General features: G+C 38.8%; 3 protein-coding genes across 3 annotated transcripts; all 3 read right to left on the minus strand.

Annotated features, from left to right (window-relative positions):
* Positions 1-1,375: 1,375 nt before the first annotated feature.
* LOC112543244 (olfactory receptor 11G2-like) lies at positions 1,376-2,350 on the minus strand. Its single transcript, XM_025177480.2, has one exon. It carries the CDS (start codon positions 2,333-2,335, stop codon positions 1,376-1,378), a length of 960 nt encoding a protein of 319 aa, XP_025033248.1. The 5' UTR covers positions 2,336-2,350.
* A 5,439-nt stretch (positions 2,351-7,789) lies between these two features.
* Positions 7,790-8,728, minus strand: LOC103064270 (olfactory receptor 11G2-like). The gene has a single exon (XM_007445060.3). The coding sequence runs from the start codon at positions 8,726-8,728 to the stop codon at positions 7,790-7,792; it is 939 nt and encodes a 312-aa protein (XP_007445122.2).
* A 4,254-nt stretch (positions 8,729-12,982) lies between these two features.
* LOC112543207 (olfactory receptor 11G2-like) lies at positions 12,983-13,936 on the minus strand. Its single transcript, XM_025177438.2, has one exon. It carries the CDS (start codon positions 13,919-13,921, stop codon positions 12,983-12,985), a length of 939 nt encoding a protein of 312 aa, XP_025033206.2. The 5' UTR covers positions 13,922-13,936.
* Between the last annotated feature and the right edge of the window lie 1,571 nt (positions 13,937-15,507).

A 15,507-nucleotide genomic window follows, 5' to 3' on the forward strand; every position in this document is an offset into this window, starting at 1 on the left:
GCAATTGCAGAGGGTCTTAGAGGAAATGGATTACCTGGACCCATTTAAGTCAGGTTACAGGCCAGGATATAGTACACAAACAGCAGTCTACCCCCCCCACACACACACACCATGAATTCCACTCTTCCAGTGTTCTGGAGCTCTCTTAAGACCTGTTCCCAGGCCTGGGGTTAGGGTGTTTCAGGAGCCCCTGATGATTTTTTTAAAAAATGTTACTTGTGTGATTTTGTAGTGGTGGTCATGTTTCTTAAATCATGTCTTTTTAAATACAGTGGTACCTCTACTTACGAATGCCCCTACTTACGAATTTTTCGAGATACAATCAGCTCCGGCCCCAAAAATTTACCTCTACTTACGAACTCACCTCGACTTACGAACTGGATCCGCGGCCATTTTCCGCCCATTCCACGTGGTCCACGGCCATTTTCCGCCCATTCCACGTGGTCCGCGGCCATTTTCCGCCCGTGCTACGTGGTCCGCGGCCATTTTTATGCCCTGCCGCGTGGTCCGCGGCCATTTTCCACCCATTCCACGTGGTCTGCGGCCATTTTTCCTCCCGTGCCACGTGGCCCGCTGCCGTTTTTCCACCCTGCCGCATGGTCCGCAGCCATTTTCTGCCCGTTCCATGTGGTCCGCGGCCATTTTCCGCCCGTTCCACGTGGTCCGCGGCCATTTTCCACCCATTCCATGTGGTCCGCGGCCATTTTCCCGCCCCTGACGAGTGGTCTGCAGACGCCGGAACGGATTAACGGTAATTACATTGAAAGTTATGGGAAAATTTACTTCGACTTGCAACCAACTCGACTTGCGATCAGAGTCACGGAACGGATTAAGTTAGTAAGTAGAGGTACCACTGTATTGTAAGCTGTCCAGAGTCTTTTTGGACCTGGGCAGTCTCAAAACCTAATAAAATAGATACATTTAATAAATTAAATAATTAACAGTCAGAAGAATTAACAAAAGTTAAAAGACCTTTTTTCAAGGTAGAAGAAGGGCTCAACAGTAAGGTCCTCTTTCCCTTAATACACTTCACCCACACTGGAAATTACTTTCAATCTATATTCCCCTTTATCTTGTGCTTGTCATTTGAAATATTTGCTGAGTAGCCCAAGTAGTTGCAAACTAGAATTTAGTTATTTGGCCTGAATCCATCTTAATTTAAATCGATCTGTGACCAAGAAGGAACTCATGTCTTTTCAACCAAGTAAGATTGTCCAAGGAGAATCTAGCATTTGGCATGGAATTTATAGGGCTCAGGAACTCTGAGAAGGCTTCCTCTTTTCAAAACTATCTCATGTCTTTCACCTGATTTTGTGTGGTGGGAAGAAGAGAGAGAACTACCCAGATCTTACAGAAAGGGAAAAATGTGGCCTGTTTATTCTGTAATCTTTGTCATCAACAATCTCATCATTCTTCTGAGCAGCTTTCCCAGTGCCTCTTTCACCTGATCATTCCTCAGACAGTAAATCATGGGGTTGAGGAAAGGTGTAACAGCAGCATAGAAGACAGTTATTAACTTGTTAATTTTGGAGTGGTTTTCTCTCCCTGGAATTACATACATAGCTCCTACAGTGCCATAGAAAAGTATCACCACCAAGAGATGCATAGAGATGGTAGAAAAACTTTTTTTGCAACTGCCTTGTTTGGAGGATTTCATCAAAGTGACAACCACAGTGCTATATGAGTAAACAACAAAGGAGACATTGCCTAAGAAAAAAGTATGCATGGCAATTTGGCAAATCAGGGGAACATTTCCAAGGGGAGGACAAGCCAAGGACAGAATTGGCATAGGATCACATAGAAAATGATCAATAATATTAGGTCCACAGAAAGATAATTTGGAGATCATAATCACTGGCAGTATATATCCCAGGAAACCAAGACTCCAACAACTGGCCACTAGAGCATAACAATAATTTGGAGACATGATATTTGAGTAGTATAGTGGGTGGCAGATGGCTAAATAACGATCCAAGGCCATGGCTGAGAGAAAGAAGAATTCAGTGTTGCCAAGAGAAAATAAGATGTAGAACTGCAGGAGGCAGGTATGGAAGGAGATGATCCCATCAGGGGATGCCAGGTCAAACAGCATACAGGGTATAGTAGCACTCACATAACACATTTCCAGCCAGGAGAAATTGCTCAGCAGAATGTACATAGGAAGCTGGGACAAATGAGCATCCAGGTATACCAGTATGATAATGGTGATGTTCTCAGCCAGAGTGAGCACATAGAGAATGCAGAACAAGATAAGTAATAGGAATTGCTTTTGCTGGTCCACTCCAAATCCCAGCAAAATGAATTCTTGGATTGTAGTCTCATTGGCCAACTCCATCTGGAATCACAAAGGGGAATCACATTCTTTTAGGCATCCTAAAAATATTAAGAGACCGGCGGCTCTTTAAAAGCGAATAACAAATCATTAGGATGCAACTCTGCTTCATCAGATGCATGAAGTAATATACTGGGAGAGGCCTGGATGAGTGGGGAAAGTATACTAAAATCAGATAGGGACAGAATTTAGGAAGTGTAAACAGAGAACAGTTCCCTGAAAGACTAATGCTAAGCAGTTAAGATTGTACTAGACTATTATTCCCTCTTCAAAATATCCCTTCATTAATATAAATAGTGATGATTTTAAAAATAGCATATATTCATAAGGAACATTTTCATGAATAAGAAACTATTGAAATTTGCAATAATTAAAGAAGATTATGTTAAACAGCTAGCTATTTTATCTAGTTTCACAATACGTTGGAGAAAAGTTGCATCATCATCATCATCATCATCATCATCATCATCATTTTTAGCACAGATATAACAATGGAATTTGGCCTAGAGAAATGTGCTACAGTAGCAATAAATTGGGGTAAAATCATGAAAAGTAATGGAATTGAAATGCCGAATGGACAAACCATAAGGAGCCATCAGGATGAAGCCTACAAGTATCTGGGCATTTTACATCAATAGCTGGACCATACCTGTTATATGATACATTGCTGGAATTATTAACTGGACACAAGCTGAACTAGACAGTTTGGATCAAAAAACAAGAAAACTCAGGACTATTCACTATGCATTACATCTCGGTAGTGATATTGACAGATTATACCTGCCCTGCGGAAATGGAGGCAGAGGTTTACTTCAAATCAAACAAACTGTTAAAGAAGAAAAGCATGCATTGACTGATTATGTAAAAGACAGTCAAGAACAAGCACTGATCCAAGTTCAAACTTATTGAATGCACAGGAAACAAAATGTGAATACCGAAACAAAGTAATAAAAACACAAACAGAATGCTGGCAAGGAAAAGCATTACATGGTCAATTTCTACGAAAGATCGAAAGGAAAGTGGATAAAGATAAAACCTGTCAATGGCTCACCAATGGAACTTTTAAAAAACCTGAAGGCTTGCTATTGGCTGCTCAAGAGCAAGTTATTCGAACTAATGCAATCAAGGCCAGAACTGAAAAATCATCAAATGATTCAGAGTGCAGATTGAGATAAGAAACAGAAGAAATTCAGCTCATACAAACTCCACTCCCTCCTAGCATTGAAGACGTTATCTAGTCGGGTAACGAAACATCTGTAAGAAAACAACCAAGCTCAGAGAACCCCAAGGGCTCCACAAAGGCTACAATCTTTACTGATATCTATAAGGAGATATTGGGAATTTCTGTGGAATTTGTGCAGGGAAGTTGAGTAATATGAAATAATATTTAGAAACTATACTCTATTTCTTATTTCTATGTAAAATTGAATGGGCATGAGATGTTGCACAAAGATCCACACACCAGATTGAAAGTTTTCTATTTTGTAATTCTGATAATTTCTGAATAGTTGTATAGACTTCTGCACAGGATGCAATATGTGCCCATGAAAAATAGTAAAACTATAACATCTGTATGATGGAACAAAACTGATGAAAATCTTTCACTTAATTAAATTAAAATCTGGGAAGCAGCCTAGAATTCTCCTCCCACAATCCCTTCCTCCTACTTTGGCTTAACATAATTTTCAGTGGTCTATCAAAATGACCTTTGAAAATTTCTAAATGTTATACTGGGATTGTCACCTAATCCATCCATCTATCTATAGTTCCAATCCAAAATTCTTTTTTTTATATAACTCCCATTTCTGTACCTCAGCTGAAGTCAAAATGTTCTTCCATCCAGCAGAAGGCTCATCAGAAATACTGAAATAACATTTGGGTGGATGAATGTTGCTTTCTGCATGTTACATTGCTGCTTTTCTGCAACACTGTTTTCTGCTTGATCATAGGAAAAAAATCACTGTGTGTATCTATAGACTCACTCAGCTGTTTCTGAATAAACACCCTGGAGATTTATCTTCCAGGTAGATGTGGAACTTGTTCTGAAGGATCACTTTGGAGATCTTTCTCCAAAGAAAGATAGTTTCTTGAATCAGTCTCCAGACCCTTTCAACTGTTTCTCAGGAATGATGCCATTCTACACCCAAAGAGCCTGTCCTGGGAACAATAATTGTATCAACACCATTTTTTCCCCAAGAGATCTTACAGATCAAACATCTAAGAATTTTTCCTTTCCTCTCCAAAATGGGAAATCATGTTATTGAATGTTCTCCAAATATCCACAATGAATACATGGCAGCAGGAGAGGAAAGCACTGTTTCCCCCCATAATGACTCACCAAATGGCAGTTTTGCTACCAACTTCTGCAGATATTGAAGAACAAATATCTAAACACAGAGATTTGGCAAATGAGCATAAGATAGTAGGAATAAAATGTGTATGAAAGGGAGATGGAGTTCAAAATCTTTTGGACATACATAGAAATGGGCATAGTTAACTACAGCTTCATAATTAACTTTCTAGGTGATATTTTATTTTGCAGAAATGCTTATAAATGCATTTAATATGTGTATAGATAAGAAATGCAGATTCTTCAAATCTCCAGTATACTAACAATCTGCCAGCCCTATTAGGTAGACCAGACTAAGAAATCAGTGCCATATAAATTAGGACTATTTTTATTATAACAGCTATAATAGCAGAATCTCGCAAGTTTGAATGAGCTTCCTTCCTTCCTTCCTTCCTCCCTCACTTTATCTTTGTATGAACTAAGGAGGGGCCAGCCTGAGGCCTTTTCTCAAGTTATTTTCTTGGCCCAGGCTGAAGCCCCTCTTATCTGACCATTGACTTGGTAGCAGCTCTTCCTCCTGTCCTTCAAAGCCCTATGCTCCCTACACGACCTTACCCTAAAAAGAAAGTGCTACCTTTGAAATTCCCCATCTTTTCTGAAAGTGGGTAATACCTAAGAAAGAACTTTCCAGTCAAAAGTCTAGTGTTATCTCCTTATCATGAAATATAGGTGTCCATCAAGAAAGTGAATATTTACCCATTTTAGTTAGGTTGGTGCCTTGTTTGTTTCCCACCTTCATAAATTAACATGTTGATATTAATTTACTTAATGCTATACATTACTATTTTTATCTGTCGGTAATTGTAAGTCAGCTTCATTCTTTTTTTAAAAAAAATTATAGGTGAGGATTGTACTAGCTGTTGGTCCTGTGAGGTAGTCTAGATAAGAAGCAAAACCAGGAGTACTAGCTCTATCTTTATTGTAAGGTTACATTAACAGAATCTTGCAAGGTTGAAGAAGGAAGTATTTCTCCCCTCCTTTCCTTTTACTGTCTGGAAAACTAGGGAGGGTCCCTTTTGAAATGTTTCCCATGCCATCCTCCCTTCTGTGGGCTGAGACATCTTTTACGTGCTGGTTGTCCAGTTTGCAGCTCTCCCTCCTGTCTCCCAATCAATGGTCATTCTCACATACCATTACGCTAGAAGACCTCCATGATCCTTTGATTCTGTGATTCTGTGGAATAAGTAGCGTAGTTTTCTACCTCAAAAACCAAGGGGACATGGGTTTAAATCTCCAGTTAATCATGAACCAAACCAGAGGATCCTGGACCAATCAATATCTCTCAGTTTAACTACTGTCATAGAGTAAATGTCAGTATATAATGGGTGGAAAGAACTGTTCCAAGAGGCAAGTATTCTTTGGAGGAGATGGGATAAACATTTAATCCATAATAGGTCATTTGAAAGAGAAACCTATATGGTTTGAACTTGTGTATACATGTGTGTGTTTGTTAATATATTTTATTAAAGATTTTTTTCGTAAGTTATAGACAAATATAAAAAAGAAAAGAAAGAAGAAAAGAAGAAAGAAAGATAAGAAGAAAGAAGAAAAAAGGGGAGATAACTAAAATAAATAACTTCCGAACTTCAACAGATATTAACAAACTTACCATCTCCCCTCCCTTTTAACTATTCCAGAGATCCCTTCAGCCCCTTATTTAGTCCTCATCTTTTTCACTAATTAAATCCATAAATCATCATTTCACTTTTTTCTTCTTTTAGCAAAAAGTCCATAAAAGGTTTCCAGTCTTTCAAAAAAGTACTTGTTTTCTCCCTAACCAAACAGCTCAGTTTTGTCATTTCCACCAGTTCGCAATCTATTCCTCCATAATGGGGTTTGGACTTGTGTGTTGATGTGGAAAAATAATGTTCTTTTCCCAGAAGGCATCGGTTGATCTATCCTAGAAGTATCCCCAATGAAAAATCATAACGCAGGCAACGTAGTGACTATTGACTATAATCATAAACACCTTGTTGTGTATCAATGTCATGGTCTAGTTCAGTCAGTAAATGGCACTACACCTAGTTGTATCTCCTTCCTTTTGCAGTTTTGTTCTTCCTTAAAACTAATAACAATGCTCGATATTCAGCCTAGTTCAATGGTAGGAAAAATAATGCTTGTAGAATGTGGTAAATTTAGAATGAAAGAATTTTGAACTTAGAATTTATGTTTGAACAGTGCAATGGAATGCTTATGCAAAAAATCCTATCCTGATTAATCCAAACTTGTTCATTTCCTCCATAAAATCCATAGCAATGGAAGAGTTGTTTTGTTGCTGCTCTTGATAAATGTGGGAGTCAGAAATCCTTTCCAACATGCTGCAAGTAGCCTCTCTTTGAGGTCTACCAAATGCTGCCCAACCGTAGCCTAGTTGGTTGTATCCTGATCTAAACTTTCTATGACAATCACATGATTCTTATGGCAAACAATCAGGAGTCTGGAAACATCTTTTCCAAGTAACAAATTTTATTAAAAGACATACACTTTCATGAGCTGCAGTTCACTTTATCAGATGCATAAAGTGGCTAGACAGAAGTAGGATTTAAATTGGGAAGAGGTAGGGGAAAGGTGGGGAATAAAAGGAGGGGAAGACAGGTTGGTTATACAGATACAGGTTATATGTATGACAGATTACAAGTACCTTATCAATTAACAACTACAATGTGTTAAAAACCCATTGTGTTTTTTGAGACCTTTTGAGATTGCCTGAATCCTTTTGATGTATGTGAGTTCAACAATTTCTCACTTGATGGAGCTATTAGCCCTACTTTTCCAGAACAGTCATTTTGCGACCTGCTGTGGAAATGAAATGTTCCTTTGATGATACTTTGAAATGCTCTGATATTACTTCCTCCTTGAAATATTACAGTTTGAAATAACAACTGCAAGAATAAACATTATTGGTAGTAAAGGCACAATTACTATTAACAAGTGTAATGGTACCTGACTATTAACTTGCATATTTCCTCACTCTTTATTGTCCACAGAAGAAGTTGGTCTCCCAGTAATATATCCCACCCCACCCTCACTTTCACAGCTATTTATCATCCTACCAAGAATATATAATAATCAACCTGATAGAATCCATTCCAATTGCTTTGATTTCCCTATATAACCCTCTTCCTTCTCAAGAACCTAGCCAATGCTTCTTTCACCTGGCTATTCTTCAGGCAGTAGATCAAGGGGTTAAGCAAAGGGGCAACAGCAGAGTAGAAGAGTGTCATCACTTTAATATTCTCAGTACGATTTTTCTCACTGTGTCCAATGTACATAGTGGCCACAGAACCATAAAAGAGTGTCACCACTGCTAGGTGAGAAGACACAGTATAAAAGCCCTTGTTTCCAGAGTTTTCACTAGACCTTTTTATCAGAGTGAAAATAATCCCCACATAGGAGACTACAATGAAAAGGAAAGTGCCCAGTATCAAGGCAAAAGTGATGACATAGCAGAAAAGAGAGAGGTATCCCAGGGGATTACAAGCCAGGGCCAGGAGTCCTCCAGAGTCACAAATATAGTGATCAATAGAGTTGGGACCACAAAAGGACAACCTGGAGATCAAGGACACTGGGACAATGTAGCAGAGAAAGCCAGTGATCCAACAAATACTCACCAGCAGGAAGCAGAACTTTTTAGACATAATTTGTGTGTACCGTAGTGGACAGCAGATGGCCAAATACCGATCCAAGGCCATGGCTGAGAGGAAGAGGGATTCAGTAGTGCCAAGGGAGAAGAAGACATAAAACTGAAAGAAGCAGGCATGGAAAGAGATGGCCCCACCTGGGAAGGACAGGTCAAAGAGCATCCGTGGCACTGTGGCACTTACGTAACAGACCTCCAGCCAGGAAAAGTTGGTCAGCAAAATGTACATGGGAAGTCGGGACAAGTGAGCATCTTGAGTCACTACCATGATGATGATCAAGTTTTCAACCAAAGTGAGGATGTAGACAACTGTGAATGAGATGAGAAGCAGCAGGCGACCTTGTTGTCCAACTCTGAAGCCGAGCAGAATGAATTCCTTCACTGTGGTTGAATTAAGCAACTCCATCTGCAATACATAGAACCAGGCTGCAAAGAGGCTAACCATTCATTGTGGAGCTGGATTTTAGATTTACTATCATATATTTGGATTAAATGAATCATCAGTTGATACGATAGGAAATTCTCTTTAACAAGAGCATGCAGGTGGTTGTGAAATAAGACTATTATCGGTTCATTTCAGAGGATTTTGCTGAGATTTTGAAGAAGAAAGTACAGTAATTTTTCCCTGCATTTTTCAGAAACTGCATTCTCATAAGCCCTGTTCTTTAAGGTTCCTAGTAAATATCTTTTGATCTGATAATAAAACAATATTTCTGGACCTTACTATCACATAAGCTGCTTCAAACATCCAGAAACATAACACCAATAAAATGGCATTTCTTCTTTGTTTCATGCCCCAGATTCAAACCTGAACTTTGTTGTGATGAGAGAAGTTCCATTGAACAGTTAGTTGCTTTATACAGAATTCTATCCTGAAGTGAAGTCATTATTTTAAATAGCTGGCTGAAACATTCATTCGAGAAAGGAATGGCCCTCAGGCACTGGCCTATGGAGAATAGTTCAACTTTCATCAAAACAAGATGGCCTTGGAGAATGCTCAGGAACCAGTAATCTAAAATATATTTGTATTCCTTTATACCAGGCCCTCCAAGTTGGATGGATTTTGTGCCTTTTCTCCTCTCCTTTTTTAAGAGAATGGTATGTGATTTTGATGACTGCCAGTGTGGTGGAGTTGTTAAGGTGCTGGATGAGGAGTGGGGAGACCCAGGTTCTGGTCCTCCCTTAGGCATGAAAATTGACTGCTCTCTCAGCCCAAAACTGCTTTAGACTCTGAAATAAGGTGGCTGAAGCATAAACATGATTGCATCATTCATGGATAGCTTTGCTGTCTGACCATTGTTTGCTACACAATGCAAACAAGTGTACCTGCAACCAGGTAGGCCAAACACTAAAAAAGAAAATTTAGTTTTAAATGGAAGTTAAAAATATAGGCCACAATTAGAAGGAACATATTGTTTTTTGTTTCTTTCCACTGCTTTCTGAAACTTGGGTGCTTCCAAAAATATGGATGTCACCACCCAGGATCCCTGGAAATCATAGTTCCTGCTGGGACTCGGAAGTTGAAATCAGCACAACTTGGGAACAGGAAGGTTGGAGAAATACTTCTGTAAGAGTCAAAGATGGAGCTTGGGACTTTTCACCACAACAACTCTTTGAGATAAGTCAGTTGACAAATAGTGATTTCCTCAGCATCACCTAGTTACTCACCATCAAGTGAGGACTTGAATCTGGACTTCCCACCCCAATCCAATCCATCAAGTATTACTTCAAACTGTAACAGCTTATTGGGGAAAAGAAGATGCATTGATTATAATTTGAAAAGGTTCTTGGATCAATTAGAATAAAAGAGCTAAAGGAACAGCTGCCCAGCAATTAGATAGCCTTCCCCAACAATCTAAGGCATATTCCAGATGTTTTGGAACTCCAACTCCCAAAATTCCTAGCTAGTGTGTTGCTCTGTGGAATATTTCAAAGTGGTGATGGAGCAAAGTGAGACATGTCCATGCTACCTTGAGTGAAAAATCCTATTCTGAATTGCCTTACCCCATACCAGTTTTGACTTTCTTGATGAGTCAAAATACTGCCCTGAAGGAGAACAGTGTGCCTGACCTCATACCTCCTTCTCTTGTGAAGATTATCTCTGGGATACTTGAAGTAATAGCAGAATTTTTACAAATGCTACTACAGCCCTTTTTCCACAAGAAATTATATGCACCTGATGATCCAAAAGGTTTCCATTGTACTAAAGAGAAAAGCAGTGATTCTGTGTGGAAACACCATGAGTTATAATGTAGTAAAATGTAGCAAATTTCCATCTGGAAGATGGTTTCTTTTATTGCTTTCTAATGTATTGCTCCCACAAGGTGATGCAAACTGACCATTGAATTAAGATTGCACCAAAAAAGAAAATAATTTAGCATTATTGGGATAGGAGGCAAACCTGTCAAACACAGAAAAACAGTGAAAGCAGGATAAAAAGTGATCCATGTATTTTAAAGCAGAATAAATGAAGCAGCTGCAATATAGTCTTGTCAGCTTATTAAATCATAATCAGTGGTCTTTAGATTTTCTTTAGCTGTTGGTTATGTTCTAGGACCAATCAATTAAAACTGAATCAGTGGATTTTGAGCCCGAAACATTATTAATTTATCCCATGCATTTTCACTGGGTTTTTCACACCTGAACTCTCCTATCAGTAACCAAGTCATATATTTGCTCACTCTACATGTTCCCTACTTTGCACTCAAAGTTTTTTTGGATTGCCAAGCTCAAATGATACTTTTAACCTGGAATCTCAAAAAAACCCTCTTTGAAAGTAAAAATTAGAAATAAATGTAAGGATAAACCAAATAAAGGAAAATATGCAATTATTGTTAATTATGTTCATTTATTATTGCTGGTACATTGCAAAGCCCATCAAAGTAATGTTCATCAAAACTAGACAAAATGTGCATCTCTTATGTTCTATTAACAACAATTTGCTAATCTATATCAAGAACGTATGTTAGAAAAGTAAGAATACCACAACAATGACACTAAAATTAAATGTATTTAAATAACATTAATGAAACTTTTATTTTCTTATTTCTACCTGTTAGTTTTATAAGTTCTAATCATTTCTAACAAGTATTGTGTTACTCCATGATCAGATGGGAGTGCTATAAACATAGATAAATGTCATAGATTTGATTGCTTATTTTTATTATGAAGAACTGAAGATGCAAAAATTTCATCAGATTTCAAAATAACTTCTAACAACATGCAGTATAACTATGATTTGTTGCCCATCAAACCTTTCCATGAATTTAAGTTATATGCTGTAAAAGAATATAGACCTGGTCTTGGGAAAGGGAAGAGAGCAATGAACTGTTAAGGGAGGAAAAATGGCAACTCAATCCTGAAAGAAATTCAAAACAACCCTGCCTTGATTTGGTTTGGTGCAAGATGCAGCAAGAGAAACTCCAAGAGAATTTCAAGACTATGTTTTCCTACCCTACAACAATAAAAAGCATTCCAGGAAACCTTGCTGCTTCTGTTTCTTGACCTGACATATGACAGCTTTTATTCTTGCAACTCTGCATCTTTCAGATGAATATAGGTTCTTTACAGGAAACTTTGGTTCAGAACCTGACTCCTCAAAACATGATTTCCTGGTGCATTTAAAGAAATATTTGGTTTCAGTTGTAACTTTAAGCAATCCTTTTGACTCCCAAGCCAGCCTGAGTTAAGCTTCACTTGACTTAGTAATAGTTAGCAGCAAACTGAATATTACTCAGCAAGTTGAGGGATCCTGGTTCATTGAATTTGTTTAATCAGAGACTAGAGAATTATCTATCTGAGATGGTTTACATTCAGGAACTAAGCAGAAGATAAGGCTTGATGTCCTAAATAACTCTGTCCAGGTCTACGTTTCAAATTCTGACAAGTTCTGTCTTCCAATAAACCAAATCTGCTGTTTGTCAATATCCTCTAAATGTGTTCAGGCTGTAATTGCTCCAGTCCTCAAAAAGCCCTATCTTTGTCCTATATTCCTTATTTACAGACCATCAAAAAATTGACTAGATTAACAGTATCCAAGTCTTAAGCAGGCCTATGAAGTTCTTGAGGTTTTAACAGATATTCTCTGTCCTTATGGAATGCATTTCCTTTGTAGTAGTGGCCATCAGTTTCTCTCTAACACAGACTCATCTGTATGGGTATCAACCAACACAAGTTACATCAGATTATGGAACAGAGAATTTTTCTGGGGAAGAACCACCCTGGAAGTTGCAGAAGTTTTCAGAAGCCATATAGATAAGTGAAGGAGAACATAGACACCTGAAAAGAAACAGGAATAAGGAAATGATAGGCCTCCTTATAGGGCTTACTTAGATGGATCACACGTCCATTGCCTACTCACTGCTAGACTACCAGTTATGAACAGTGAAAACCTGGTGAACTAGTAGTCAAAAATAATAACAACAACAGCAACATCAAAATAAGGCAATGGCACTCTGGAACTACAAGAAATATAAGCATTAACATTTATTATGATTGTTAGTATTAACATTATACATAAGGTTTTATTTCAGATAGCACTGTAAAATAAAGTTGTTTTACAATGCTGTCTGAGGCAAAGCTTTGTGTGTGATACCCCCCACACAAACACATATACAACATCCTTCCATCTTCAGTAGCTATTTGTCTTGCCAAAAATTCTCTATGCCACCCTCTTCTTTCTCAACAACCTGATCAAAGCTTCCTTCACCTGATCATTTCGGAGACAGTAGATTAAAGGGTTAAGCAGAGGGGCAATGGAAGAATAAAAAAGTGTCATCAGTTTTGTGTTTTCAGTATGGCTTTCTCCATTGTGTCCTATATACATAGCAACCACAGAGCCATAAAAGATGGCCACCACTGCTAGATGAGAAGACATGGTGGAAAAGCCCTTTAAGCTAGAGCTTTTTCTGGATGTTTTCACCAGGGTGAAAACTATCCCTGCATAGGAGACCATAATGAAGAGAAAGGTGGCCAGAACTACAGAAGATGTTACAATGTAGCAGAAGAGAGGAAGGTATGCTGGTGGGTGACAGCCCAAGGCTAGGAGTTGTCCAGAATCGCACACAAAGTGATCAATGATGTTTGAGCCACAAAAGGACAACCTGGAGATCAAGGACACTGGGGCAATGTACCAGAGAAACCCAGTGATCCAACAAATGCTCACCAGCAGGAAGCAGAACTTTTTAGACATAATTTGTGTGTACCGTAGTGGACAGCAGATGGCCAAATACCGATCCAAGGCCATGGCTGAGAGGAAGAGGCATTCAGTAGTGCCAAGGGAGAAGAAGACATAAAATTGGAAGAAGCAGGCATGGAAAGAGATGCCCCCACCTGGGAAGGACAGGTCAAAGAGCATCCGTGGCACTGTGGCACTTACGTAACAGACCTCCAGCCAGGAAAAGTTGCTCAGCAAAATGTACATGGGAAGTCGGGACAAGTGAGCATCTTGAGTTACTACCATGATGATGATCAAGTTTTCAACCAAAGTGAGGATGTAGACAACTGTGAATGAGATGAGAAGCAGCAGGCGTCCTTGTTGTCCAACTCTGAAGCCAAGCAGAATGAATTCCTTCACTGTGGTCGCATTAAACTGTTCCATCTGGAGCACAGTCCCCAGAGAGACAGTTGATCTAAGATTCCCTATTTTATCCTCAGAACCGATGCAACTTTTTTTTGAAATGGTATGAATTTTCCTCAAGCATGAGCAGGCAACAGGTTTTGAAAGTAGCAGCCAAAAGAAATCCATCCTACTGTAGAATTGCTAGATTGTGATGCAATACATTTCTCTATTAGTAAATGAGATTGTAATAAGCCAGATACTTGTTTAAAAAGAGAGAAGTTGATTTCAGTTTTACCTGCTCTATTTCTTTTTGCTAGATATCTCATGATTCTCTGACCCCCTTTAAATGTTGTTCCCCGTCCTCTCACTTCACATTGAGGTTATTTAAATAGTTAGTACTCTGTGAATTTGGACACACATTCTTGCCTGAGAAAATATGTTTCAGAATCAGCTCTGGTGTAGAATTCTTTGAAAATCCCAGCAAATTCTAGAAGTCAGTTGCCACTGATAGTCCATCAGAAACTAACCAGAGTGATCCTCATTCCCCACCACCACCACTACTTTTGAACAAGACCCATTTCTTTAATGAAGTCTGTATATTCCAGGAAAACAACAACATCTAGAACAGTCCAGACCATTTTTCAGGTGTTAATAAATCTTACTAAATCCAGCTTCTAAGCTTACATTATCCTCTTTTGATTTGCTAAGAAATGTTTCTGTAGCATAACAGTACAGGATGAGCAGCTCCAACCAGGCAAAGACATGGCGGTATGTCTGGTGCTCAGAGTTTCATTTGGTAATGAAGAGACAAAAGATTTAAGTTTGGTTGTATGTTTCATACTGAACTTAAATCATTTTTTTCAGAAAGGCTGCTACAAGTTTCATCCAACAAAGAAAAGACTCTTGGGAACTGCCCTACTGAGAGTAGGTTTAATTCCATGAAAACAAGATCTCCTATGAGACTGGTTAAATCAATGGAGGACAAGTTTCTTAAGGATATTCAACTTGAAGACTCAAGGTGTAAGGACTGAAGCTGGCAAGATGGAGACCAGTGATTCCCAGGCGCGCGCGCACACACACACACACACACACGGTTTTAGCAAATTAGAAAACAAGGGAGTTTGTAACCACAACACCAACTCATCTCGCCAAGAAGAAGGTACACCTGAAATGGGATTCCAGTGCCCCCAAGGTCTTTCTTTTACTCCAACAAACTTTCACTTTTCAGCTCATCATCCAATATCCAGATAACATATGCCCTTTTTTATACAGGCTGATTGCTGATTTCACCTTGGAAGCTGTATTTTTACAATCTACTTTTGAAGGCAGTCTTCTCGCCATGTATTCAGCAACTCCTTTCCATCAGGCTCAGTAGGATGTTCTTCAGAGGAAACCTTTGTCTTCTCCCTCACTTTTTTTTTTTTTTAAATGGAGAGAACCGCTTCACAGCTGGCTAGGTATTCCTCCTTCCTTAAGGGAAGACATCTTGCAGCTATACATAACCCCCATCTGGCTGACATTTTGGAGTATTTAAAATGTTCATTTCCTCTCTGTGAATTAGAGGGTTTGCATTAGAGCGGGTGTCAAGGCCAAGGCATTTTCTCTTGCCACACTTTTCTCCATGC

Source organism: Python bivittatus, unplaced genomic scaffold (genome assembly GCF_059951505.1).
Source record: "Python bivittatus isolate LINGU-HERP-01145 unplaced genomic scaffold, Pbiv_v1 ctg000430_np1212, whole genome shotgun sequence".
NCBI lineage: Eukaryota > Metazoa > Chordata > Lepidosauria > Squamata > Pythonidae > Python > Python bivittatus.